Genomic DNA, 27,534 nt, shown 5'->3' with positions numbered 1-27,534 from the left:
AACATCGGAGCTGAGATACGTAAACTCAAGTAAACAGCAGGTGCCATTGAATATATTTTTTGTATTAGTGTTATTTGTTCAATAAATATAAAATTAATTTTAAGCACAGGACAGCACAGGATATATAAACTTAACAACAAACCAAAATTCATATGAAAATTATGAAAGTAATTGCTAGGTGGCGGAAAATTTGCAAAATCAATCAATTTTCATTCAAATTGATGTGTACTTCGATCAAAAATTGAATGACTTCAATCTCATCGAGAAAGATAGAAATAAAATTACTGCAGAGCCATGGACTGAATATGAAATCAATCTTATTCTTGTTTGTACTCGAAAGGAAAGTTTCCCCTCCACCTTAAAAAAAAAATTTGTTATTTCTTTTTTGAACAACAACCAAGAAAAAAACAATTCAATTAAAATATGAACTCCAAGCAATGAATTGTATACACAGTGCGCGTGCTAGTTGAGATTTTTCTTCATGAGCGCGGGTGAATTGAACGTTTTTTTCCCTTCGGTTTTAAGTTGATAGCCAATTTAAATAAGCCATATATTTAAAAACAAATTGCAAATGCACCGCCATAACAAGTTTTTAAATTAAAAAAAATAGTCGAGTTTCGTATATGAAACGGTAACGAAGAAACTTTTTTTTATTCAGTCATTGCGATTTTTCCGTTCAATACATGTGAAAAAAAAAAGTAATATCAATCATACACTGTTATTGATTACGATTAACAGAAATCCGATATTGTACAAAAATAAAATTAAAAATAAAAACAACAACAGCGCAACAGCAGTAGCTCATATTCGATTTCCATAATTCACCTGAATAACAATACAAAAAAATGAAGCAACCGATTTACTCTACTAACTTATATGTATTAATTATTATGATTATTATATTGAAAATGATGTGATGCTAATATTATAATATATATGAGAGCACTAGTTTTATTGGTGACAAGAATGAAAGCAACAACATTTATGTATGCCATGGATTTAAAAAAAAAAAACACACGTCTATTAAATAGACTTAAAACACAAAAATGAAGGTATTGTTCGTGAAAAGAATTTAAAAGAAAACCAAAAACAAAAATAATAAACGTTAAAATATCTCCGACACTTTTCTAATAAGGATGTTTTGTTCAATTTTTATTCGATTGAATTAATTTTAATTTTTCAACACCCTCCAGTCTATACATATGTGTTTTGGATTGTCTCGTTTAATTGATAAACAATGATTTTCATTTTGATTTTAACATTAATTTTTCAAGTTTTCTTTCTTTTTATTCATCTCTTTAATATGAATCAAAAACATTTGATTTTGTTCGTTTTGTATTTGGCACATAGTCGCACCGGCGAGAAAAAGAAGAAATGAAATGTAAATAATTGTAATAATGTGAACATAAAACATTGTGTATATTTTATTTATTCAATGGTTCAAACAAACAACATACATAGGCAAAACCAAAAATTGAGAAAAATATAAATTTCGATTTAAAACAATCGATCAAACAGAACACTAGATTTAAGTGAAAAAATGCAAATGACAAAAAAAATACACACTATTTTCGGAAATGATGACACAAAAAGTATGACATTCAATGAGATTCAGTTACATCAAAACGGTAATCGAATCTTTTCGAATTGTAGACTTTGAATTATCCATTTACGCATGTTTTGCGTTGCACAACATCTCAAACAAATAAAATTTCAAGTCAGTTTGTTTTTAATTTCTAAAAATCACTTGGCATTGTTCCTCCTTCATTGAAGGCAGTGTTATCAAAATTCCATAGCTCATATTTATATCTATTGTTCGTTAGTTATCGTTTTATTTTTTAAATCACGATACATTTCGCTCTTATTTCGTGCATTTTATAATGATATAGGTGGTTTAATACGTAATTAAGGATAACGAATGAAAGCGCGCATGTGAGTCAGTGTGAATGTGAGAAATCGCGAGAGATAAAGATTTCAAGTTTGATATTAGAACTGTTTAGCGCGTATGCTGCAAGACTGTATAATTAAATGGCCAGTACGAAATTGTATTTTTATACGATCGTATGAAAATAAAGCAAAAAGTGTTTTTAAGTCAAATAAACAAGAAAACAAACTTTTTGAAGAAAACAAAATAAGATTATAAATTATAATTTTCTCCGTTTTATGCCAAAAACGAAAAAAAACATGGCAAAAAAACAGTTTCTTTTTTCTTTCATCTTTATTTTCATCGAATATGGCTAAAACAATAGATTATTTTATTGAAATTAATTTAAATCGTCATTTGACGTTAATGAACTTGTTCAGTCTGATTATAAAAATGAAACAGACAGATTTATTGGAATATAACTAGTTGAAGTTTAATAATAAAAAAATGATATAGAGTGTGCTTATGGTCCGAATTAGAAACGAAATTAAATTACAATCAATTGTTTTGATTAGCAAATAAAAAAAAAATATTTGGAAAAAAAATTTCTTCTGGCAAATTTATTCAAAAACACACAACAAAATGACAATTTTAAATTCTGGCAGTTCGAAAGATATTATTTTTATGAGGACAAAAACAAACCAAAAATATATGAAAATTAAATAAAAATAATTATTACAAATTTAATGTTTAACAACAAAAAATGCTATAGAATATAGTCAATGAGCAAGCGACAGAAAATAAATTATAGTTCTGCAAACATCCTATTTTGTATTAAAACATAATTTTTGTTTGAAAGAGACAACCACAAACACCGTTGCATTTTTATTCATCGTCTATTTTGTTTCAAAAATTCTTGCAGAACTCATAAGAGTGCTGGAAGAGTGGAGACGCCACAAAATCTGTGAATAGCTGTCAAAAAACTGCTATATACACACACACACTATCGCATTTCACTTGTTCCGCGCAAACACATACGAAATTGTGTAAACGTCGCAAGAATTCATACAACAGCAAATTCGCGACCAGCTGTTTCGATTTGAACTCCACTGATATAAATGGCGAGAGCGTGTGTATGTTGCGATAGAAAATGCGTACATTTCTCTCTGTCCCTATCGCTCGCTCGCTGTCCGTATGAGTGTATGTGTTTTGTGTTTATTTTCTTCGGTTTGCATTCATATTTGTGTGCGATTGGTGCGTGTTCTAGTGAGCTCCTTTCTCTCATCAACACTAGATGCTTTAAGTTTTTTGGTTGGGCCAATTTTTGTTTTGAATTTCATTTAGTTTTTCGTTTTATATACGAACCACATACACAACAAATAAAATCCAAGTTGACGAAAATTTCGTCTCCGTTTTATCATTTTATGCGGTGGTGTGGCTGAACGTTTATGTCGACCTTAATTCGATCTCCAATCGAATTCATCAAATGGTGGTAATCCAATTAAATCTATTGGCATTAAAATCGAAAAATCGAGAGAATCGATTCATCGAACACAAACGATTGAGTGCTAGCGGTAATTTTTTTTTCTGCACACAACCATTGGAAACCATTTTTGAAGTAAGTGACATGGAAGAAAATTGAAACGACGAAGACGAACAACAACACTGTAGCAAACAAACAAACTACGCAACAAAAGAAGAAGAAGAAAATTAACAACAACAACACCAACAACAACACCAACAACAACACCAACAACAATAACGACAACAACTCCGGACTCACATTCGAATTCAATTACTATAAAGAAATTACATTTTGGTTGAATTGTTGTGGTGGTATTATATTTTTGTTTTTCATTTAATTGGTACAACATATAGTAAGAGAATTTATAATAACGATGGCTGTGCTTCCACCGGACCCGGTATTCTCAATGCGTTCAAGTGATATGGGTGCTGTAAATTGCATATGTTTTCACAGCACCGAACGACTGTTTAGCGGTACAGCCAAAGGTGCTGTTTATCTCTGGGATATGCAGGTATTTTTTCGCTCTTTTTTTTCTCATTCGATTGACTTTATTGCAATTTGACAATTTTATTGCATTAGAGAGAAAGTCCACTTAAAAACTGGAAATATAAAAAAAAGCACGAACAAAACAAATCAATGTTTGACCTCATTTGAAAAAATCTTTTTTTGTTTTGGTTTTGTTTTTATGTAGACGTGTCGATCGCCGTTGCATTTTTCAATTGGCGGTAATGAGCCGGTGACATCAATTTATCATGGTGAAGAAACGTTGGTAACACAACAAAAAGGTGGCATACTTAAACGATGGCATATTGCAAACGCTGGTTATGTACTCGATTCAACCAATGACATAATGCACAATGGTTTTTGCCGGTTTGTTACTGATGACGATGCACGCATCTATTACCCCAAAAACGATAACGAAATTTGTGTTAGCAAATTGAATCATGATGTTGATGATAATGATCAGACAATGATACTTAATCCAAAAGCCATTCTAGACGAGAGAAAGGAGCCACCAAGCGTCGACGGAGGCGGTAGAGGAGCCACAACAACAGCAATACAACAATTGGGCAGTGTAATGTGCGTACAACCACTTACAATTTCCAGTCAATCGTACCTATTGGCCGGCTATGAATCGGGATGTTTTTTAACATGGGATTTGCGAACCGGCAACGTTATTAATGTCGCACAATTCGAAGAGTGTCCGATTGCATTTGACTTTTGTGCCGAAGCGAATCGTGGCATTTACGGTAATACAAGCGATAAGCTTGGTATCTTTGGATATCAACGTACCGATATGAAATTGATAAATCGCGGTGATATCAGCATCAAAAATGCTGGCATCAATTGTGTACGCATACGAAAAGATCAAAAGGTATTTAGTACGGGCGGTACCGATGGACGTATTCGAGTATTTTCATGGAAAAGTCTACGACCACTTACCGTTTTAACAGAACATCGAGCTGCTGTCAATGACATTGTCTATTCACCCGGAAAATGTGATCTGTGGAAATCACCAATTATGGCATGCGCCGGCAACGATGGTGTCATCTCATTGTGGAATCTGTACAATAATTGAACGAACGTACGCAGAAAAAACCCATCTTCGATTTTACCTATCGACACAACTTAAATTAATGGCAAACGATTGGCGTGCTACAATAATATCTCAACACACTTTGGTGGAGTCCACAAACATACACACACACACACAAACTCTTTTTTCCTAGTCCAATTGAAAAATTAAAAATTATGCAAACTGTATCGGCAGTTATTCAAAAATATAAAATTTATGAACGAAAAAGAAAAAAATCATTAATAATAAACAATCTGTTGCAATGGTGACACCAAATTTTTCTGTATTTTGTTTTGTTTTTTTAATATGAGACACAAAATAATGACAATTCAAACTCATAAAACAATGACTGAAACCCCTATTTAAACAATTCAAATGAACATGAATTTAGAAAAAGAAAATATTTTTGTTGAATTTGAGAGAAATCTCAGATTTGGAAAATTATTAAAGAATCTTTAATTTGTTTATTACTTTTTTGTATGTACAAATCCAATCGAATCAAACTACAAAAGAAAAACATTTTACTTCAAAAAAATAAAGATTGAAAAAGAGCAATCAAAATTATAACCGATAGAAAATATATGGTTTTTCGAACTCTGGATTAAATCCCAATATTCAACTTAAATTTATAGTGTTTGTTCTTCTTTCGCCCATTTATTTTCATTGTTTTACATTGAACATAATTTTGTTTTCTTTAAAGTTAATATAAAATTCAAATAATTGTGTTTAGCAACCCTACAATGAGATAATGATTATATTCTAAATATTCGTTCAATTTTGAATGGATTTTTTTGAATCGTTTGATGTTGAATTACAATTAACATCTTTCAATCGCATGTAATCGCAGTCAATGATTCGCTTTCGTTTACGCAATGGTCGATTATTCTCGGATTTTTGGTCTTTGGTAAATGTACCAGCACGTTTTATAGATTGTTGACACACTCGAAATTTGTTCATTGTGTCACCTTTGCCACCAGCATCATTTTTGTTTGCACTTGATGTTGCGTTTGCATCTTCATTGTCCGATTCATCGTCGGTCAATTTAAATTCTTCATTGCGAATGGTATCTTTTGTAAAATCGAGCGGTTGATCATTTGAATTCGCTTTAATATCATGGCTTTCTTCGTCATTCGTACAGCTATGGCTGTGTCGATGATCCTGTTGTCCGTTCGAATTTGGCTTATCATTTGGCAACTTTCTTAATTCGGCAACTTTTAAAAATGCTTCAATTGGCAACGGTATCGGTATGGGCAAAATAACAGGATATGGCATTAAAATTGTTGATGGTGGCGTTACCGTTCCAAATACATGGCTTACAAAATCATTGAGAGCTTGTGATTTTTGATGTTGTTGCATAAAATAAATGGGATTATGTTCGGTTACAAAAGCCGGCTTTCGACCGGTGCCAGAAGTAGATGACGGTTCGACGCGTTGTTGTCGCTGTGGTTGCATTGGTAATAATTTTGTCAACGGAATTTGCATTGGTTCAGTTGGATATGAATGCGGCGATAAATGATGACCACCATCCGGATAACCATGATTCGAAATTAATGGTGCAATAAATGGTGCCGATTGTCGAAGTGCATTTTGTAATGATCGATTTTCGGACATTGTAATAAAATTGGTAGGTGGCGGCGGCGGCGGTGGTCCTTGTTGTGACATTAATTGATAACGTTGCAAAAATGCGGTTGCACTTGGATCATCAATCTGTGGATTTTTCACTGTTGCCAAAGATGACGGTGAAATATTTGAAACAGCAGGCATACTTGACATCATCGACGGTTGCAACAAATTATTTATGCGATTTTTCTCAATCGGTGACGAATGATGCAGTTTTGCATGTATGTTTCGATTTTCATTGTTGTTATCATTATTGTTTGTATTTTCCGATAGATTTGAAATAATACTGCTTGAATTTGAGCTGAGTCGTTGATTTGTACGACGTTTTCGTAGCGTTCGTGTTTTTTGCGTCGTAAAATGTGAATAGTTTTTCAATTCGGTTGTTGATTCATCTCGTGATTGTCGTTTTATCGTATCGCGATCGCACAATAGTAACTTTGATGCGGGCGCTACTTTTATCGTAGGCACTGTATTAGTGCTGGCCACCGTTATTGTAATGGGTGATTCGGTTGTTGTTCGAGAATCATTTGATCTTTGATCCGGTGTCAATGACCGACTTCGACAATTTCGCATCCAGAGTTCGGGTGTAATTAAATTTTCATTCGATGATTTGGCGGTATCCTTTAAATGTGGATTTAAATCCAAATGGGCTTGTGTTTCTTTGCAAAAAATTTGCATTTTATATTGATTCAAACATTTATCGGAGCAAAATTGTAGTTGTGATGCACCATCTTGAAAATCCACATAGCTAACTGCATGACGAATATGTTTACACCAATCACAAGTCTTTTTCTGTTTGTATGCCGATCGACGACTTTGCGAGAAACATGATTCCGAACAGAATTTCAATCCTTCCGATGTTGCCGAAAATTCGGATGAACCAATTGGTATAACTCGCTTACACCAGCCACATTCATCTATAGAAAATTGGAAAATGGTAGAAAAATAAAATGAACAATAAGTAGTGATTATTTTGTTGCAGACAGACATTTGATGTTCTAAATATCAGCTTTGGAAAAATGGATCAAATATCCATGAAATCGCACATAGTAGTTGCAAATATAAAATTTGTAAGGTAATATATTTTCATCGAATGTCATTCAATATTGTTTTTAGTTCGGAAATTTATTCCGAAACCGAAGTTTCTATATTTAATTTCACAAAATTTAATTATCAATCGAGTTTCAATGAAAATTGACTTGGTTTTTAATACATCACATTGCAACATTCTTCTTCTTCTCGTTTTTCTAGTTTTTGTTTCTTATCTACGAAAGAGTTTCTATATTTGAAACTCAAACATTGGCATTCAGCTTTTGCTTCAATCATATTCGATTATTGTAATAGTGAATTTCTCTCTCTCTCTCTCTCTCTCTCTCTCTCTTCTACTTGGAATTTATAATGAGTTTCCTTTTGCATCAAATTGGATATACATATTCCTTTTAATTCGATATCTTTTCCCGAACAAAATGTAATTTTATCTGGGATTAAAAATACATCAGAAAGAGAACGAGAGCGATGGGGGGAGGTAGTGGGTAGAGAAAATAAAAATACAGCATAAAGTGATAACAAACCTGAGTATTGTGTGTGTGACCTGAGCGGTGACTTTTCAGAGGTGATATCGGTTATTGCTGTTGTAACACCGTCTTTATTCATTTGCGGTGACATCTTTGCCAGCTCATCAACAGCCGACATGCTATCGGTTGTATCATCGATATCGTCCATCGATAGGCTTTTCGTTAGTTTTCCATTTTTAACGAGACATGCACTAGCACCGCCACTACCACCACCAGTCGTTGACTGCGATAAACATTGTGCAAAATTGGGTGTTGACATTCTGGTGTTTGTTAAACTATTGAATCGTTCAGTTGATTGGTCGTTGTTACTATTACTGTTGTATCCATACCAGCCGAGCAGCTCATTCATCGCTGATTCAGCGTATTCCTAGACGAAAAAGAACCAAGCAAGAATTTAATTACATTTTCATTAATGTGGTTGTTATTTTGTTTTTTTCAACGCGCATATTAAGCGAAATTGTTTTATCCAATAAAAGTCGATGGTCGCGCGGGATTTTTGCTGATCAATTCGAATTTTTATCGATTTCATTTTCCATTTAACTGGCGACAAGTTTTCAATAAATAAATTTTTTTCTCGTACAATTAAGGAACCGAAATTCTTCGAATCATTGTTTGCATTAATTGGAAACAGAATTCAGCATCGCATGATTAAATTTCAAATGAAAAAAAGAGTGATACAAATGTTTACTTAGAAGATGAAGAAATGAACAAATGACTCACATATTACGCAGAAAATCGAAATTAAAACGCACTTTAAGTTAAACGGTTTGCAACGAGCAGTTAAATGCAGTGACATCATTTGTCATAAGCATAAAATGCCCATGCGGAACGAAAAATGAAATTGAGAATATTGAGGCGTTGAGAGGCAGCCGCCGTCGCCTTCGACTAAAAAATCAACTAATTGAAGATTATTCGACTTGTTCAATACGAACGGTTTTTCTTTTTAATTATACTTCAAAAACATACACAAAAAGTGCAGAATAATGCATTTGTAAACAGTTTGCTCCGATTCTTTTTCCCTTTCTCTCTCTCTTTTCTCTGTCACTTGTTCGCTTGATGTGAAAATGGCGAGCGGATAATAGTGTCGCGAAATATCGTACTCGCATATAAGCGCCGTTATTCATTGCAAATGAGTGCAAGCAAACAACAACTGTTGTACACATTGAATTGGAACAATCGAAACATCGATCGGTAGATATTTGATATTATGCTAAACTCGATTTGGCATTTTGTTTGATTCCCACAAAAAAAGACGAAACAACAACGAAACGTCAAGTGGTCATTTTCTTCATTTTCAATCGAACAGCCAGTAATAAGTGCAAAAAATTAAAATTTACATGAAATTCGGCCACTGTTGCTAGGCAGATTCAAGTATATTTCTGATTTCTCTGGAAATTACTCAAGTATAAGACTACATATGAGAGAAATGGAAACATCTGGCGTTAAATATCAGCGGAAATTTTTTACGAACAAACATATTTTGCCAAAATTAGCTAGTTCATTTCATCGTTCATTTCACAGTTAGATTACCGTCATAATACATTCAGCGCTTGAGTTGGCTTCTTTACTTTGAACCGTTTGCTTTGACCGCGTTTTTATCGATTCATGAGAATTATGTTTCAATGTTCGGCCGCACGGATTATCAATGACTACTTTTAAACTTAATTCAATTTTATTTTCAGATAAAGCAAAGGAAACGAATCAATAATTAACGAATAGAAATGAGTGCATTACATTTATCAGGTTCACCATGTTTTCTTTTAAAGTAACTTTTTCCATATCATTGTGGACCATGTTGTTTTAACCATGTGTAAAGTATTGTACGCAAGAGAAAAATTAAACTGAGGCAGAGAGAGAGAGAGATATCAAACAACAAAAGAGAACAAAAATGTATGTAGAGGTTAGAAATTACACAAACAAAATATTGTAGTTACAACAAAGAAGCAATGGCATAAACTCGTGAATGTGCAATGCACATGTGAAAACATATGCAATGAAATTCAATGCAAATCTGGTGTTCCTTTCATACAAATTGAATTTGAGAACGTTGAAATTTTAAAAGTTAGAATTACGTAAACATATACACAGAGGAGTTTTGGGGTGTAGATTTTGCAAAAACACAGATTTTGATGCTGCTGCTAATATACTTTGTAAACCTGATGAGCTTCAAAAAGCTAGAATATCATTTTCGATCACGTCATAGTTTATCAATGCCTCACTAAAGAAACTTTATTTATTCGCTTTTTTTTCTCGCATCTTTTTTGCCATAGTCGCTGAATCGTAGCTCATTTATTTGGAAATTATAATAAATAACACACATGGATTTTCAATTGGTTGTTTTTGTTATTCCGTTACGTAAATATTAAATGACTCTGGATAACCTTTATGTGATGCAAATGTGCATTTTCCGTTTCCGAAAGAAGCCCGGAAACGAAAGAAAAAAAACTATGCAAGATATACGATTTCATGGTTCACATTTGTTTGGAAAACCTAATGTGATTTTCCTTATATACCTCTATCTCATGCACACACACGCACTCCAGCTCGTGAAAATGAATTTACTGCAATCGGAGACCATATGAAGATAAAACGTTTTCGGTTATCTTTACCTCACATACCCTGCCCTTTTCTGTCTTTCTCCTTCTCTTACAAAATTTTATTTTCTCTCCTCTTCTTTCTTCAATTTCAAAAAGATCTAAACATACTTTGTCATATGCAGAAGAAATCAAATCTGTTGAATACACGACACGTAACATAAGCGCATAATAGCTTCGACAGCAACAGCAATAACACACCGAGTAGCAATTGCCAAATATTGTAATATTGAAGCGACATATGAGTACATATCGGTTGATGTAAATTGAGATTGTTTAGAACTTTGTACCGCATATGTACAAGAATCATTTTCCGTTTCGAAAAAGCGTTCGTATAGCGAAATTTGATGTTTTTTGTCTGCACAGTATTTTTGGAAAAACCATCATCATCATATGTGTGTTCTCGATAACGTTCGTTTGACGTTGCAAGTACTCATGCACTAACTTAACCCACACACACTATTGATGAACGACTTTTTTTTGTTTGTTTCAACTATTACTAGTAGCTATGTTGAACCAAAAAATAGGTATAATTAAAAAGTTGTTGTTGTTGCACGTCATTTTATTTGATGGTGAAAACTAAATGGAATGCACGTTTCAAATTAAAAGAAAAAAAAAACGTTCGAACTAAATACTAAAAAAAATATAAAATGTCACACGTTTTTTTTGGCCTGTGTTTGTTATCTGCATGCATTCGCTCCAACATGGTAAATTTGATGACGATGCTCATGCCGTTGAACATGTGCATGTCAAAAATGGCAAAATATAATATGTTTTTTAACTTGTTTGAATGATATAGTAAATTAGTTTCGTAAGAAGAAATCTTTTTTATTTCGCAAATAAAAAGAAACTTAGCTTGTGCCAATGTGTGATATCGATAGATGGATTAAAGTAGTGCCAAATGGTTTCAACGTGTATATATAGAAAATTCAATATCCGCATGTTTTTTGCGAACTCGTTTTTTTATGCTCATTGTTCTCGTCGGTGCCTTCCTTCCGAGAATCGATCGTTCGTTCACTTTGAAATATTAGACAATTAACTTTACTGTGCACGTACATGTGTTTGCAATGTGTGTTTTTTTATGCAACAAACTGCCTCTTTACCATCTTTTTTATCATCGTTTTTTTTAGTAAAACTTTATTCGATTTTGGATGGTACGTTCGTGTCAAATTCGGTTTAATTTGTCAGTGCCGAGTCGATCCTTTTTTTTCGTCGCTCTTATCACGAATACCGTTGCCGTACGGTTGGGTGCTTTTATCAAATTTGCTCTTTAAAGAGAATGGGTATACAAATTCGAGATTCAATTCTAATTAAAGCACTTCTCACTTCCATTGAAAATGATATTTGAACAAAGTGTCGAAGAGCAATTTCAGATGACGTCTTGCAATTGAAACATGATCATTACATGGAAAATGTCAACTGACACTGTGATTTCGGTAACACTTTTATGAGAACCCCAAAAATGAATTCAATCGGTTTTTTGTTGTTGTTTTCGGCGCATACTCAGGCTCTTTTTTTCTTCCCATTTTAAACAGGTAATTCTTTTGAAAAAAAGAAGAAGAAAACAATGAGAAAAATGAACAAATAACATTCGAATGTAGTCAAACGAAAAGATTTTTCCCCTTTATTTCAATTTCATTGAAGAAAAAACGCTCTTTTGTCAGTCGTTCTGAAATTTTTAATTTTATTTTCAAATTTTCACATTCACATTTGTTTCCGGTGTGAAAAAAGCGAGTTTTAATGATTTTGAAATGCATACGGGTTGTAATTTAATCTTGAAAAGTATCCGTTTAGCCTTAAAAAAGGATTTAAACGATTCGATATGTATGGAATGAATCGAAATGTACAAAATTCCCGTGTTCACCTTCACGTATTCAATATACATGAATACACACAAAATGGACTTTATATCAGATTTTTTTTGGTCTTAGAATAAATCAATTTTTTTTTTGTTCATTCACATAGTGTAGAATCAACTCTTCTCGATTTCGAGCGGAAATGTTCAATGTTTTAACAGTGATAAATTTTAATGGTCGCATACATTTTGTTTGATTTCGAATTTTTTGTTTTTCGTTTTTGTTTTAGAGATTGCTGTGTCCACACCGGAACAAGAAATGTTCGAAAGAAGAAAGAGAATGAGTTGAAAAGAGCAAAAATTCGCAGAACTCCCACACCTTATTTTAGGTGACTTTTTAAAAAGTAATTTACCCATAAAATCGTTTACGGATAAACAATTTATAAATTTACGCAACAAAATATTTGGTAAAAGTGCACGCACACGAGCGCACAACGTGTTTAATAATATGATAAAGAAGAAGCGCCTTCTGCCTTTTAAAACAGCCTGCTGTGATATGTAATGCAAGCTAGATAGCTTTGGCTTTCTTTCAATTTAGCTGAAAAAGAATATTGTTAAATGTCTCATATAACACGTTGTATTCAATTTCATGGATCAGTTTACAGCAACTCATTATATTTTAAGTACGAAATAGTGGAGTGAGGAAAGAGTGAAGAACGGAGATGAAAATAAAGAAAAAAAAAACGCAACGATATTTTCGTTTGCTTAGTGCCCAAGTTAATCGAATTTGTATTTTGTATCCTGACGGACAATGACATTTAAAAAAAACTGCATTGAGAACATGAAAAAGATTTCACCTTGATCCGACTTTTAATTGCTGACACATATAGCTTATGCACATCAATTGTCCGACACGATTTAGAATTGTTGTTTATGTAAAACATTCGCGAAATGTAAATTTTTCATGCTCTCGATTTGATTTAATCCGAAATTGATTTATGTTGACGAATCAAATTACCGGTTTTGCGGGTATTTTTTTTCTATATTGTTGTTTTCTTTATGATTTGTGACGATTTAAATAAGATTACCAATTTATTTTCCATCCAAACTGTTTACATTTCGTTGAAAATATCCAAATACACAAGAGCAGTCGTCAGTAAATAAAATACCGAGTAAACTGAGTCCACTGTCAATACAATAATAAATTTGACACAAGAGAATGGTGGATTCATTGGAATATTTTTGGTTTTCTTTAAAATGTATTTCACCATTTTTCCCACACAAGCAGAGAAAGTCGAAAAACTTTTTTATTTAAAGTTTTTATTGCTTTCACTCAAATGTGAGGAAAATTGGCCAATTTGGATGTGTCAACATCCAAGTGATATAAAGTGCGGTCGAAGCAAAGGGAAAATGCTATAGCCATGATGTTTGCACACGTGCATTTTGATGCAGTTAAAATTGAATTACTGTTTGGTAGTATCAACCGAATTCCATTTCATTGACTCGCATATTTCTGTTTGCAGAATGTGCATTCCCTCGCACATTGTTGTACGACCGATAGACGATGTGTGTTTGAGGCTGATTAAAAAAATTGTATAATTCATGATATAAAATTGATATTGATGAATTCGCTATTTTCGTGCTGAAATTTAATTCACACAATTAGAGGTGGTGGCGGCCCAGAACCATATGCATTTTCTCTCTATGTCAGACATATGCATTTCCTTTTGTAACAGTTTTTGCATGTGCGTAAATACATCTTTTTAGAATCAAAATGCAAGTGAATTTATTGCTTTACACCATACAGAGGCGTGACAGAGTGAAATGCAGAAAGGAAGAATGCTTGTTTTGTTGCCATTTATGCGACACAATATACAAATAACTGTGAAATATGGAAAATATAAATATGTACTTGCAAAATGTGCAACAATCAGCAGCAATACCCATATCGGCAATAGCATCACAAAGAGAGTAAGCAACAAGCACTAGAGTAAAAACAAACCGAAAAAAATATACTCCATGTTTTATTTGTATTATTATTTGCTCTGGTACATCTCGCACTCTGAAAACGTATATTTACCGCATTTTTTACACGTATGCTCTGTATCAAATATCAGACACGATATAAAACGCTAATATTACAATATATTCGATTTCACATGACGAGAAAAAAAACACATACACACGCTGAATGCGGTGTATCAGTGGCGGCGGTAGTGGCGTTGATGGCAACAAAAATGTAAAAGGAGACGAATCAAAAAATGACACAGACAACAAAACAGCAGGAATAATCGCGGCTCGCACAGATATAATTTCATATACATCGAGAGAGAGAGAGAGATTTTGTTATCTAGGCAAAGTCAATATTAAATGTTGCTCTGACTGAACGAGATAGAAAGAATAATTCGATTTTGGCCTTTGGTTTCAACAAGAAAACAAAAGAAGAAACATTTCGATGTCCTGTGTCGAAAGCACCTTGAAATCACTTGGATTTTCGAATTGAAATTCTCGATTTTGTTTAATTCAAATGTATATAAGAATACGATTGTTGCAGATAATTGCATGCGGTGCCGCGATTTTAAAATGTAGATTCGCGACATGGGTCGGCCATCACTTGTGAAGTGTTTCATAGCATTTATAATATCAACACAAATTCAGCGTCCAACCGAGAGCTTGCCCAAAAGAGCTATTGTTCGAATGCGACACCGTATACATATCCGAAGAATGGCAGAAGTGAGATACAACAACATAGAATGAGAGCGATGACGAAGAAAGCCGAGATTGAAATTCAATACTTATTCGCTGTTAAACTTAGCAGTGAACATGAAAATTGTTTGCATTTCATATTCGTTCGAACTTGGTCTCTGTTATGTTACGCATATATTTATCATTGTTGTTATTTTAGTTTCGTTGTTGCTGTTGTTGTTTTTTATGGTCAGTTTGAATTCAATTGAACATTCAAAATAATTTTCAAGATGATGAGCGCGAATGTGAGTTTCAGCCGTTTTAAGAAGTTCAAGGCATTAAGAAGTGAGGCTTCATTGATTGCTTTAGTTTATTTTAAAACTGAGCCGAAATTTATCATTGTTAAATTGAGCGAGAGACTGTTGTTTTAATTCGAATTGAAATCGGCACCGAGATCGACTGGTGAGTGAAAGAAGAACAAAATAAATAAATGACCCAGCGAAAACCGGACAGATCAAATAAACATTCGTTTGTTGAAATCAAAGGAAATACATATGTATATATAACATAAATTGAGTACAAGAACTGAATGGTTTTTATTCAAAAATGTAAGAGAGTGTGTACGACGAACACGGCCATGATATCTCGTTTTTTTCGGTTGTGGCACCCGATCGTCGTCGATGCATACATACGCTTTTAACGCTACACACATTCGAATGTAACAGGATCTGATTAAGCATAAAATATAACCGCAAATTATTCATTACGATTTCATTGATAGGAGAAACGCAGTAACCAAAACTTACGATTAAAAAAAAGGAACACAATAATCCGAATGCACAGCATATACATTCGATCGAAAATTCGCAAGAAAAACAAAACATATTTAATATTGATATCAAATTACATGTTCAGTCCTGAGTTAAATGAAAAAAATTCGATATTTTGATATTTTCTTCGGTTGTTTCGCCATCGAACAAAATAAACCGAATGAATGGAAACGAATTTGACGCATATCCCATTCATTGCAAAAATCAAAACGATACTAAACGAAGAATGTCTATATTGACCTGCACGTTTTTCGTTGTAAAAAATACTCTACACTACATAAATATATCGCTTGGTATGCTCATTCAATAATCAATTCATACGTGTTGTGTACGTGGTCTATACGTGGTCCATTAATTCAATAGATATAAATCGATGAAATGTTAATGCTTGAAAATAAGCGCGAAAAATGGCAAAAAATTAATAAAAGAAAATGGAAAACGATGCGATCATTAGAAGAGAATTCAAAACGCCGGTTTCAATTCGATATTTGCAACGTAAATGAATAAATTTATCAGCAATTATCGGCGAAAAGAAAAAAAGACACCGAAGGAGCCAACGAAAAAGAGAAAGAGAGAAATAAAAAGCACATAGAATCAAATTAAAAAGTTCTTGTTCGCCTTTCTCTCTATTCAAATGAGACGATGAAAAGAGAGCCAGCTCGCAAACAAAAGAACAAAATATATTGCAAGAAATACAAATGAGTAAAAAAAAGTTGCTATGTGAATTTAATATAATACAAAGCAGCAGCAGTGACAACAACAACAACAAAAAAGTAGAATAAAATTCGCTGCTAATGGCAATGGTACTCATGAAATTGTATACCAAGAAACGCGAGACATTATACGAGATAGAGTGAGAGAGACAGTGAATATACGCAGCAGCAACAGCATGTCCATGGACATATCGGTGCTGTTGCTCTCTGCCTTTGATGTACAGCCACTGCCACTGCTCTCTCTATCTGCTACTTCGGCCGGTTCATATGAGCGATTGTATTCTCGCCAAGCACTCTTTTTCGCTTAGTGCGCGCACAATGGTTCGCGTATTTGAAATTTCAACCATCGAAATTCGATATGATTTCAAAATATTCTATGTGTAATTTATACTTATAAACTCATAGTATATTTTAGCGCGCGTGAACACAACGAATGCGCTCACCCAGCTCGCTCACATTTCACACATACACATAAACACGAGCGCACGCACATCTAAAATGCACAGCCATACAACATATCAAACAACATGCTCGTTCACTCTTTTTAATCTAAACAACGTCTCATTGAATATTTCTTTAGCGGTGTATATTGGTGGAGCTCTCCTTTTTGCCTGTTGGCATAAATAAACAACCTAAATTCACAGCTAGAAAATTAATTCTTCGTATTTAACCGGAGAGCCCGGCCACCGCACCGATCACAAAGTCAAAAGAACAACATTTATATATTTCGAGTCCCGTTTTGATTTATATATGTGTGTGTGTGCACACACATGATCACAACAACGTTTGGGCATTTGATATTATAACCATCAATCAGATCAGATTTCGAGACGGAGTTTTGTTGTTTATATTCGATTCGTTTGCCGAATGATCTCCGGTAACCATTTTTCAATGCATGTAAAATGCATTTAAAAACATTTATTGCCGAGTCAATTGCGTTTTATAGATAAACATTCCACTGTTTTAGCTCAAATCTCTCTTTCTCTCTCTCTCATTTGAACGCCCACACACGCATCATAAATTCACTGTGCACAAAAATGAATAATGCTTGAACATTCAAAATTAATCATAGTTTTTGAAATGCATAAAGTCAAACGTTTATAGTGCGGCCCAAATTCTTCGTTTTGTCAAAGTTGACAGTTAATTTTCATAATTTAATTTTTCATTTGACATATTTTCAAAAAACAAAACACATCTATCGAAATTAATTACCTTGATTTCTTCGTTAACTTCTTTTTTAATCTTCATCAATAGTGGTGATGTTTTTGCGGACATTCTCTTCTAAGAGATTCGAGAGCTTTGATGCGAGAGAAAAATAAAAGCAAATTGTTATTTAACTTGGTGTCAGCGAGATCGTTTTGTCTATAAATTCACCATCTGCATATATTTATGGCTGACAAAAAAATTCTGTTGAAATCCGTTGAGTCACGTTGTTTACGACTATCTTGTCGGTCTTGTTTTTTTTTGCGCTATATGTTACTCAGAGAATGATCAAATTAAATATCAAATTTCCATCTATTACAAGAAATCTCCTTGAATTTTTCCGTTTTTATGACACACACACACACTACTTTTTTTCTCTTTCATTCTTGTCTCACGAACACAATCTTTCTTCATAGCCAAAGTCATAAAAGTTGTTGTCGGTTAGTTTTTTTTCTGTTCGTATTTATTGTTGTGAATGTTAAAATCCTGTTTAGCACTGTGACAAGCAAAAAATTGGCTTTATATATCGTTTGGTGTATGAGTGTGTGTTTTTCTTTCCTTTTATTTTATTTTAATTTTGTTTACAACGGGACATTTATTTTTTTAAATAATTAAATATTTTTGCGTTCATTTTTTTTCTTTTTTTCTTCGTCTCTATCGTGTTGCTTACTTATTTCACACATTTTGGTTTATTTGTTTTTGTTCTCGTCCCTTTCGCGATTTAGTCACAAACGCAGCAGAGTGCATGTGCTACGAATTTTTTGCAGTTTCTCTCTCTCTCGGTCTGAAATTATTTTTATTGAATGGTGTTTATTTGCACACACGATGCACTCTCGGAGTGGGAGCGAAAAAAAAGAGATCTCTCTCGCGCGCAAACACTGTAGCTATTTTTAAAATTTGGTGTACTTTACATGCAGCAATACATATCATGCCCCATGCCATTCAAATTTTCCGAAATAATAATCCTTTTTGATTTTCATTGGATGCCGTTGTTGTTGATTTTCATTTTGTCGATTGATTTAAAGCGTGCTATGTAAATAATGATCTCTATTAACTATCAATAGCATCTGAAAATTCCACAACGATCATATTTGTTGTTGTTTTATTTCAATCAATCGCCATCATTTTCGGCTAATTCAACTATAAATCGGATAATTTCGTTCAATTTAATCACACAAATTAACACAAAATTATCTCGCAACTTTTTCGGAATGTGTTCCGTTACAAATAAAAAAAAGCGATGATCACTTCACATTTCCACGCGTACAGAAAATCGGAATTATTCAAAAAAAATTGTTTAAAAATCCATTACTTTTTAATTTAAATTTAAATTCAAAGAAGTTCGCACCCAAAAACAATGATAACTGATGATTTCAATCGAGCGGTAAATGTTTCGCATCCGTTCTTACACGTCCTATCGATAGCAGTCTATGTTCAAGACTATAGTCCATACATCTTAAGCCGCCTAACTCAATCTGTGACATCAACAACAGAAACAGAGATCGAGCATTTTGTATTGAGTGTTGTTTTGACTGGCGTGCGCATACACAATAACACAACGTTTGGTATTCTTTGCCGTTTGTGGGCTATACATATATGTACGTTGTTACGTTGTTAATATGTAACCGTATCTCTCTTTTTCCACATTCTACATTTCTAATTCGAATATTTGGGTAGTACGAATTACATTTTCGCATTCATGTCGCGTGCAATGCGCTATGCGGAATACGGATACAAAGCTTATGGATAATTCCGGTAATTGTATATTGTAACGATACATTTAGCTTTATCAAAACCGAATTTGAAAGAATGCAAACAAACAACGACCGTCTCCATGCAAGGCACAATATGTAAAAGTGAGAAGAGAATTAAACATACTCACTGCTTTAATATTTTAACCATATCAGTCTGACTGTCAAATTAAGATATTTTTAAGTTGTAAACATTGGACCCGACCGACTAGCATCCAAAAGTGATGCATTTTTAAACTTGGGCAAGTTTTTTTTCGTGTTTTCAAAAATCAGTTGGGCAATACAATGAGCAAATTTACCAAACCCACCCTGTCATTTAAACAGGTAATATTGACAGGAGTTGAAATACATTGAGAACAAAAACGTCAATGTTAACTAAGATGTTTATGGAAAAAAGACAATAGTGAATGGAGAGAAGGACATTTTAGAATGAACTTGTCTGCTTTAAATTGAAATGGAATTCGGTTTTACAAAATTCACAAAATAAATAAAAATCTTTGAAATTTTTATTAAGTTTATCTACTTCATTGTAGTTCATGCTCCGACAAGAGGTGTTAAAGCTGTACCGTGATATTTTTCGTTCGATTCGATTCGTACCGGAAGAGTCAAGCCGAAATGATTTAAAACAATGGACCCGATCGGATTTTCGTGCGAATATGCATCACACGGAAGAATTAACCATAAAAATGTTATTACAACATGGTCAACGATCACTTAAAGAACTAAAAACTAATTTAGATTTAAGTGGCATAGCACCGCAATCAAATAAAGAAAAACCAGCCGGAAAATAGCGAGGATAAAATCAAATGTGACCTATCTGACGTATAATTTATTAATAAAATTGTAAAAAGTAATAGAAAAGTTAGTAAATGTTGAGTTATGATTGTTTGAAAAGAAAATGACACGTTTTATTTTGTATTTTGGTCTTAAACAATTACAGGGTTTTCTTTTAATTTTTGGCATGAATAAATTCTAATTTAAAAACAAAATCATTTTTTCTTTGTTTCATAAAAAAAACTAGCGAAGTGAGCAAATCAAAATGTCTATTGTCGCACGACAGTAGACTCAATTTGATCGTTCTTTTACGTCTTTTGCAAATAATATTTATTGGCTACATATTATACGTATTTTTATGTCTCTTTTGCAGCTTTGTGTACAAAATAAAGCTTTTGAATAAATTATTTCGGTAGATGGCCGATAATTTTTTTCGTCTTCTTCTTCTTAAAATGCATATTGAAGTATTGAATGCCAAACACTTTTTGATAAAGTTACAAACAGTATAAGCGTTCCAATTGATGTTATAGCAATAGTAATGCATTCGCGTCGATTGCGTTCGGGTATAAAATGTTGAAATAAATGATTTACCGTAACACTGGTAATGTAGTAACCATCAAAATAAAAGCATGGTATTACATTGAGCGTTGCCAATCCAAGTGAAAACACCACAAGGTACTTGAGTATCAATGAAATTCCATCGGCAACATTTGAATTGAGCAAAATGGTGTATGGCACATATGCCGATACCTAGGGGAGAATCAAAAGAAAAGAATAGAATTAATTTAAAATAATCGACAAATAATCGAAAACATATAATCGAAAAAGAATCAATAACGATACCCGAATTGTATAGGCCAAATCCGACGGATGTCCAATATACATGACATCCCGTTTATCATTTCGTTTGATTTGCATAAGCGTCGTTGAATTATTCATCATCGGTTTTATGCAATAGCTATCTTTGCATTTGCCACGCGTTCGATGACAATAGCCCATCGAATGATCGATTGTATTGCGTATATTTAAGCACATAAATTGTGGTAATTCAATTAAACTATATGAACCTTCTTCGTTCATGTATTCAAAGCATAAATTTTTCTCATTCGTTCGATCACAACATTCGATAACACCATCGTTGGTATGTGACACCGGCACCGATTCATCATGATCCAATACATATTCGGATGGTATACAGTATGATGGTGGTTCTTTAATTGTATTCACCAAGCATCCATACCATGTTTCGATATTTTTAATGTCACAACCATTTATCGATGTAATGACATCGTTGACGGCAAGCCCTTTTTCGCCACCGGCCAGCGGCGAATCACTTTTCATACTTTTCACAATAACCGATTGATCGATACTATAAAATGGTGTAAATAAAATTGGCAGCAATGACATTAGAGCAAAACAAAAAACAGCCAATAAAATATTATGCCAAATGCCAGCACAAAGTATTCTCAAACGACGCCACGTTCGTAAACTATTCAGTTGATCTGAATTGATGTGCGTGTAGGCAACTGGCAACACAAGTAGCACATTAAATCCAAAACCGGTAAGAGGCACATCTTCCAATACAGCAGCAAATGCATGACCCATTTCATGTACCACACTGCATACTCCCATTCTAAGAAGAACAATAGAAAAACAGACACATACCATTTACGCGCTTTTCGCAAAAAATATTATTTAAACATTCTCAAATACAAAACTTACGCTATAACATAGTAACTAATTTCATCAAATGGTAAATTTACACCGGGTAACATCAGTTCAAAGTGAACGCCACCTTTTGCATTTGTACTTTCAGCGGATGCCGGGACTGCTGCAATCACACCAGATGACGACATCGTTTTTACCGTACTTGTGAATGCATCCACAATGTACGGTTTCATTTGCCACAGTAACATTATTGGTAACAGGCAAATTGATGAAAATACACCGATGTCAAATGAAAGTGTAAACAATTTTGGATAGGCGTGCGCCCATTTAATGGTGATTCGATTCAATGCAGTTGTATACCTAAGGGGAGAATCACAAAAGAAAAGAATTCATTTAAAGTAATCAACAAATAATCGAAAAATAATTGTATACCATTGAATGCGAAATGGTTTTATAGTTAAACCCGTGCCATTCAAAAATGCCTCATATGGATAATGCATACAACTCTGAAATTTATTGAAAAACATAGAATATATTTAGTGTACACAATTTTTTTGTCTATCTTCTTCATCGAATATGCATACCTTGAAAAATGAATCGAAAAACCACAGCACAAAATAAATGGCCAATATGACTGTTGCAAATATCATAAAATCCATATTTGCCGTATGTTTTATGTTGTGTTGTTATCTCGTTGTCACCGCTGCTGTCTCTTTCGATTCGCGTGAATATTCCTTAAACTGAATCAAAGTACGTAATAATCAATTTGCACATATTTTATCGGAACCAAAGACTTTTTGTGCCTCGTCCAATTCATTTGATTTAACTAGCTACTTTTTTTGTCATAGAGACTCGTATGATAAAATTCCTTAGTGTAAGTGAAATCATCCGGCACATTTGAAACAAGCTGTTTGATGCCGTATTGTGTAAAATAATCGATTTCTTGCAATGGCAACAAAAATGTTACGAACAATTTTTAAACTCGCAATTTAATACATTCACGGACAACAGCTCGGTTTCATTTTCTTTAGTATGAACATGCACTTAAAATAGATTCACTACAATATTTCATATATTCTTTTTATTTCGGTGCACGATAGAGAAGAAGAACGGAGGTGAAATAAAACCAAAACAAACGCTGAGTAGTTTTCATGAAATGTCATTGTTTTTTTAGTAACTAGTAACGACCTCTATTCTGATGTCAAAGTAATATTTAACTAATTGCTCTTTTTTTTCTAAATAAAAATCATTGCTAAGTTTTGTTTGCTCGAAACAAATTGCGTTTCGCAAATTGAAAAAAAAAAATGTCAGAATCTTACAATTCGCATGTATTTAATGGGACCATCCACGAGAAATTGATGCGATAAACGGTAATGTGTAGTTTGAAATGTGATGTGTTCACAACGAACGATGGTGGTGTTTTGGGTAATTTTTTGACAATTCAAACGATATACGGTGCCAAAAGAAAACATTGCGTGTTATTGTTTAAGTATGAACACGTCGGTTTCAGCATTCATTCGTTTTTGTTGTTGTATTTTGTTCGTGCTCTGTCTCTATACAATAGTGAGTGTGTGCATTGAAAAGACAAACGTAAGAGAAGAGAGTCATATGAAGAGCGACGTATACTGGAGCTCGGTTTAAATTGTAATTTGATAACACGGAGAGAAATAAAAACAGAAATAAATAATACAAACACACAATTTGATAGATAAAAAAAAGAATCATTTGTATTATTGCCGGCATCGCGAACACCGTCAGCCAGCAGTTGACATTTGTCATTTGCTGCAAAGCAGAATCCAATTGGACCGATTGAGAGAAAAAGAGAGAAAAAAATCACATCTCCAAATACACACGATCAGGTTTTTCGTTGAAGAAACAAAAATCGGTCGCATTCCATATACCACATATTTTATTTGGTCGTGTTATATAGATTTGGTGATATATTATTTAATGTTTTTTTTCGTTTTTTGGTTTGTCAAAATGGTGAAGGAAAAAAACGTGTCTCGAAATAATATGTTGTGAATTGTTGAAGGATTTACGTTAGATAGACAGAAAACAATTTTTTTTTCATCGACAAAACAAAAGGATTTGATCGCGTGAACATTGTAAATAATCATCACACATTTTATATTTTAAAAGCATAAAATGTCCGCATATCGACGAATAAATCGCAGTGCACGGTCATTGGTAAGATAACACACATTTTCGACAGTTCAATAATCTAATGTTTCTTTGTTGTTTTTGTTACTAATGGCATGACACTTGTCTATTTTATTCATTCAGGCGCAACAATCAACATTTGGAAATGGCAACAACAGCAACAATACATCCGAATTGAGTATAAATTCACCATCATCAAATACCAGTACCACAAATTTGAATGACAGTTTAAATAATAGCAACAAGTCATTGATTCAGTACGATACAAATGGCAGTACAGATCTATTGGCCACAAATAAAGGACATACTGCGATTAAATATGATGAAAATCAATCGAATAAATGTGAACATGAATTATCAAATGGCAATGGATTCACTAGTTATCCACTGCAACCGAAACATATTCGGTTTCCAGACGTGCCGTATAGCTCTGAATTAGTCAATGAATTGATGATTTTTATCTACACCATAATTGCGACAGCCATGCAATTCTTACATCTATATCGAACGGTTTGGTGGATACCTGAATCAAATACAAATCAAACAATGGTAATGCCACTGAATGCGCATGCATTTTCCATTTGATTTGAGTTTTAAAACATCTTATGTATGAATTTTAAAAATGATTCCTTACAGAATTTCTACCTGATTGATGGACATCTAACATTGTTCATAGTGATATTATTAGGACGACGGTTTATGTACTGCTTTTTATTAGGAATACTGGAAATGATATGCCCAAAACAGGTGTATCAGATTGCCGTAAAAGTTGCAAGGTAAGAAAACGTAATGTCCATTTTATGAAATTGAAACGAAATTTAAGTGACGCATTCTCCATTAACGCGACCCATTTTAGACTCACCTTTTTTATAGGTATCATCTCTGTGCTGGGATATCTGTGCTATCAAATGTTTCCGAAGCAACGGTATATTGTAATTTATTTATGCTATCCGATGATTGTTTATCTGATAACATTTGGCACACAAATTGAACCATTCTTGCGGACAATTTTTGAAACAGAATCATCGACTTATTTCAATGGCATACCATCACATTCATGTTCAACCAATCCGACGGTGATTCGAGCTGAAATCGATTTGTTACGCACAGATTATAACAATCGGTTCAAACAAGTTGTATTCACATCACTGTTGAATGCATACTATGGTGCATTTATTCCATGTTGTTTTGCACAAAGTTTCTTGTACTATGATTTGTATTGGGCCACACAACATTTGGGATTTTTAGTGTTAGGCGGTTTTACAATGTGTACAATGTTCTGTTTTCCGGCAAATTATTGTGATGTAATGCATATGGCATCATTGCATTTGGGCAAATGGACACGAGTGGAAACACGATCATATTCACCGCCAGCAGTGGCATGGCAGAAGCTAGTCTTTTATCCACCTGGTCAATTTGTTAAGCATTCAGGAGAACTATTTAAATCGTATGGTGCGGTCACAACTGCTATTCCAGCCAACGGTGTTCATATACGATTCTATGTAAGTATCAATCAATGATTTAACATTCAAATCCATCATCTAATACGAAACATTTGCTTTTTCTTCTTCTTCACAGATGTTCTTCCAAAATCCATCAAATATTTATCTCATTTTATCCATAGTTCAGTCTGTAATTGTAATACTACAAGTTGTCATATTGTTTATGGTTGTTGAATGGCACAATATTATCTCGTTAAGTTATTTAGTTTTGGCCAACTATCATACACTATTCAAAATTGTTCGAGATTTTTTTGTCACGCATCGAATGTATTCATCATCGTCAGCATCCAGTACATCACCATCAACAATATCATCACCATCATCACCATCATCGGCAAAGAGTCATCGATCTTGAGCTTTCGATAATGATTACATATAAAATGCCTCAAATCTTATCGAATATCACAAATAATATGACGAAAAAGAACTGATTTTAGATGTTAATACATAATACAATAGCACATACACTCACACGTCATGGGACATAGAAAAAGCAGTGAACAACCAATGATAACACATGCCAGAAAGAATCTAAATTGTATGTTTGCGCACACACACACACACACACACATCTTACAAACCTTAATGTACTCAAATGGGTGAAATTCACTTAATCAACAACATTTTCGTTTAATTTAGTTTATTTTTTATTTAAAAACAAAACAAAAATAATTTAAAACAATTTTCATTCTTTCCTATCTATTGATACTGTAAGAGTCAGTGAACATAATTTGAAGAGTGTGTCAGCTCACCATAAGTCACAGTGTTAAAACCAAATAAAAAAAAACAAGTAACAAACTTTTATTTAAATAAAAAAAACACACACACAAAATTGCAGAAATGAACAAACATCGTACTTTATTATTATCACTTGGATATTTATTTGTCTTCTTAAATTGGCAAACCTACAAATCTTTATATAACAAAATTAGCTCTCAAAAATTGGTTTAATGACTAGTCATAGTTTTCTCCCTTTCGGCCACGAAATCTGGATCGCATGTCCAACTAGAAAAAGGTAAGAATTAATTGACGGAGTGAATTAATACAACTGACTTGATAAATACAAAATCAAATTAGTACGTACGATTGATCGTTTGCATTCGAAAAATGTGTAGTTCAATTTATGACATTCTTCAGGTACTGTATTATCTTTCCGTTTCAAGCAATCACGAGGCAACACCTTTTCCTAAAAAAATCAATTGAACAATTTTTATAAGTTTCCTTACTTAGTCGAATTGGAATGATAAAATAAGCATCAACAATTTACCTTTTTACAACAGTCACTGTCCAATAGGCACATTTTCAATCGAGCTCGAAGTTCTGCACACGGTGATTTATCGGCGAGCTGTTCACCTTCTTCAGAAAATGAAAGCGGCATTTCAAAGTGTCGACAAATCTCCGATTTAAAGATTTTCTTAAGTTTAAATGGAAAATCGCCTTATATTTGAATTGACGAAATATTCTAGTTAAAAAACGAAACAATTTTCATGTCTCTCTCACACAATCAGCTCCATAGGCGAAATGTCAGAGCGCACTTGTCAAATTATCTTCTCAGACACATACATATACACATAAATACACATACATGCTGTGCTCTGTGCAATGCACTGAAAATGACATTTCAGTTGTCAAAAAATCCATTTGATGTAAAACTGGGCGTGTATGTGTGCACAACACTTATTTTGTTGTTTTTTTTTTAA

General features: G+C 33.4%; 6 protein-coding genes across 8 annotated transcripts; 3 read left to right on the top strand and 3 right to left on the bottom strand.

Moving 5' to 3' along the window:
* The first annotated feature begins 3,077 nt into the window (after positions 1-3,077).
* LOC116340275 (guanine nucleotide-binding protein subunit beta-like protein 1) lies at positions 3,078-5,251 on the top strand. The gene is made up of 3 exons (XM_031766685.1): positions 3,078-3,482; positions 3,743-3,900; positions 4,081-5,251. Exons 2-3 carry the CDS (start codon positions 3,763-3,765, stop codon positions 4,966-4,968), a joined length of 1,026 nt encoding a protein of 341 aa, XP_031622545.1. The 5' UTR covers positions 3,078-3,482; positions 3,743-3,762; the 3' UTR covers positions 4,969-5,251.
* A 325-nt stretch (positions 5,252-5,576) lies between these two features.
* LOC116340115 (sine oculis-binding protein homolog A) lies at positions 5,577-19,428 on the bottom strand. Of its 2 annotated transcripts, XM_031766352.1 has the most exons (4): positions 18,151-19,313; positions 17,989-18,073; positions 8,157-8,526; positions 5,578-7,502 (listed from the first exon to the last, which is right to left on the bottom strand). In XM_031766352.1, the coding sequence occupies exons 2-4, from the start codon at positions 18,049-18,051 to the stop codon at positions 5,737-5,739; spliced, it is 2,199 nt and encodes a 732-aa protein (XP_031622212.1). In that variant the 5' UTR covers positions 18,052-18,073; positions 18,151-19,313; the 3' UTR covers positions 5,578-5,736. The 2 variants fall into 2 exon arrangements, with proteins under 2 accessions (XP_031622213.1, XP_031622212.1); XM_031766353.1 differs by lacking the exons at positions 17,989-18,073; positions 18,151-19,313 and adding an exon at positions 19,328-19,428 and having other exon boundaries at positions 5,577-7,502.
* A 460-nt stretch (positions 19,429-19,888) lies between these two features.
* LOC116340105 (LYR motif-containing protein 2) lies at positions 19,889-20,679 on the top strand. The gene is made up of 2 exons (XM_031766338.1): positions 19,889-20,054; positions 20,264-20,679. Exons 1-2 carry the CDS (start codon positions 20,016-20,018, stop codon positions 20,519-20,521), a joined length of 297 nt encoding a protein of 98 aa, XP_031622198.1. The 5' UTR covers positions 19,889-20,015; the 3' UTR covers positions 20,522-20,679.
* Positions 20,674-23,655, bottom strand: LOC116340102 (membrane-bound transcription factor site-2 protease). Of its 2 annotated transcripts, none has more exons than XM_031766335.1 (6): positions 23,492-23,655; positions 22,757-22,912; positions 22,605-22,678; positions 22,227-22,532; positions 21,348-22,137; positions 20,674-21,254 (listed from the first exon to the last, which is right to left on the bottom strand). In XM_031766335.1, exons 2-6 carry the CDS (start codon positions 22,829-22,831, stop codon positions 20,952-20,954), a joined length of 1,548 nt encoding a protein of 515 aa, XP_031622195.1. In that variant the 5' UTR covers positions 22,832-22,912; positions 23,492-23,655; the 3' UTR covers positions 20,674-20,951. The 2 variants fall into 2 exon arrangements, with proteins under 2 accessions (XP_031622195.1, XP_031622196.1); XM_031766336.1 differs by lacking the exon at positions 23,492-23,655 and adding an exon at positions 23,144-23,315.
* On the top strand, positions 23,436-26,667 carry LOC116340103 (transmembrane protein 39A). Its single transcript, XM_031766337.1, has 5 exons — positions 23,436-24,359; positions 24,456-24,881; positions 24,969-25,108; positions 25,189-25,834; positions 25,911-26,667. The coding sequence occupies exons 1-5, from the start codon at positions 24,318-24,320 to the stop codon at positions 26,187-26,189; spliced, it is 1,533 nt and encodes a 510-aa protein (XP_031622197.1). The 5' UTR covers positions 23,436-24,317; the 3' UTR covers positions 26,190-26,667.
* Positions 26,667-27,358, bottom strand: LOC116340106 (cytochrome c oxidase assembly factor 5). Its single transcript, XM_031766339.1, has 3 exons — positions 27,102-27,358; positions 26,919-27,020; positions 26,667-26,839 (listed from the first exon to the last, which is right to left on the bottom strand). The coding sequence occupies exons 1-3, from the start codon at positions 27,210-27,212 to the stop codon at positions 26,789-26,791; spliced, it is 264 nt and encodes an 87-aa protein (XP_031622199.1). The 5' UTR covers positions 27,213-27,358; the 3' UTR covers positions 26,667-26,788.
* Positions 27,359-27,534: the final 176 nt, after the last annotated feature.

This window comes from Contarinia nasturtii, unplaced genomic scaffold, assembly GCF_009176525.2.
Source record: "Contarinia nasturtii isolate CC-2019 unplaced genomic scaffold, AAFC_CNas_1.1 Cnas_scaffold_630, whole genome shotgun sequence".
Classification (NCBI taxonomy): domain Eukaryota; kingdom Metazoa; phylum Arthropoda; class Insecta; order Diptera; family Cecidomyiidae; genus Contarinia; species Contarinia nasturtii.
This window is presented reverse-complemented; position numbering and strand designations above follow the sequence as displayed.

Excerpts from the sequence above, each read along its gene's own strand:
- LOC116340106 (XM_031766339.1), bottom strand. The coding sequence starts at position 27,212 with ATGCCGCTTTCATTTTCTGAAGAAGGTGAACAGCTCGCCGATAAATCA. Across the intron at positions 27,021-27,101 it reads ACAGTGACTGTTGTAAAAAG|GAAAAGGTGTTGCCTCGTGA; the intron begins GTAAATTGTTGA and ends TGATTTTTTTAG. Across the intron at positions 26,840-26,918 it reads TCGAATGCAAACGATCAATC|TTGGACATGCGATCCAGATT; the intron begins GTACGTACTAAT and ends ACCTTTTTCTAG.
- LOC116340103 (XM_031766337.1), top strand. The coding sequence starts at position 24,318 with ATGTCCGCATATCGACGAATAAATCGCAGTGCACGGTCATTG. Across the intron at positions 24,882-24,968 it reads CAAATACAAATCAAACAATG|AATTTCTACCTGATTGATGG; the intron begins GTAATGCCACTG and ends GATTCCTTACAG. Across the intron at positions 25,835-25,910 it reads GTGTTCATATACGATTCTAT|ATGTTCTTCCAAAATCCATC; the intron begins GTAAGTATCAAT and ends TCTTCTTCACAG.
- LOC116340105 (XM_031766338.1), top strand. The coding sequence starts at position 20,016 with ATGAGCAAATTTACCAAACCCACCCTGTCATTTAAACAG. Across the intron at positions 20,055-20,263 it reads CCACCCTGTCATTTAAACAG|TTCATGCTCCGACAAGAGGT; the intron begins GTAATATTGACA and ends ACTTCATTGTAG.
- LOC116340115 (XM_031766352.1), bottom strand. The coding sequence starts at position 18,051 with ATGTCCGCAAAAACATCACCACTATTGATGAAGATTAAAAAAGAAGTT. Across the intron at positions 8,527-17,988 it reads AAGTTAACGAAGAAATCAAG|GAATACGCTGAATCAGCGAT; the intron begins GTAATTAATTTC and ends TTTTTCGTCTAG. Across the intron at positions 7,503-8,156 it reads GTCACACACACAATACTCAG|ATGAATGTGGCTGGTGTAAG; the intron begins GTTTGTTATCAC and ends AATTTTCTATAG.
- LOC116340102 (XM_031766335.1), bottom strand. The coding sequence starts at position 22,831 with ATGGATTTTATGATATTTGCAACAGTCATATTGGCCATTTATTTTGTG. Across the intron at positions 22,533-22,604 it reads AAACCATTTCGCATTCAATG|GTATACAACTGCATTGAATC; the intron begins GTATACAATTAT and ends TTCTCCCCTTAG. Across the intron at positions 21,255-21,347 it reads ATTTGGCCTATACAATTCGG|GTATCGGCATATGTGCCATA; the intron begins GTATCGTTATTG and ends ATTCTCCCCTAG.
- LOC116340275 (XM_031766685.1), top strand. The coding sequence starts at position 3,763 with ATGGCTGTGCTTCCACCGGACCCGGTATTCTCAATGCGTTCAAGTGAT. Across the intron at positions 3,901-4,080 it reads TTTATCTCTGGGATATGCAG|ACGTGTCGATCGCCGTTGCA; the intron begins GTATTTTTTCGC and ends GTTTTTATGTAG.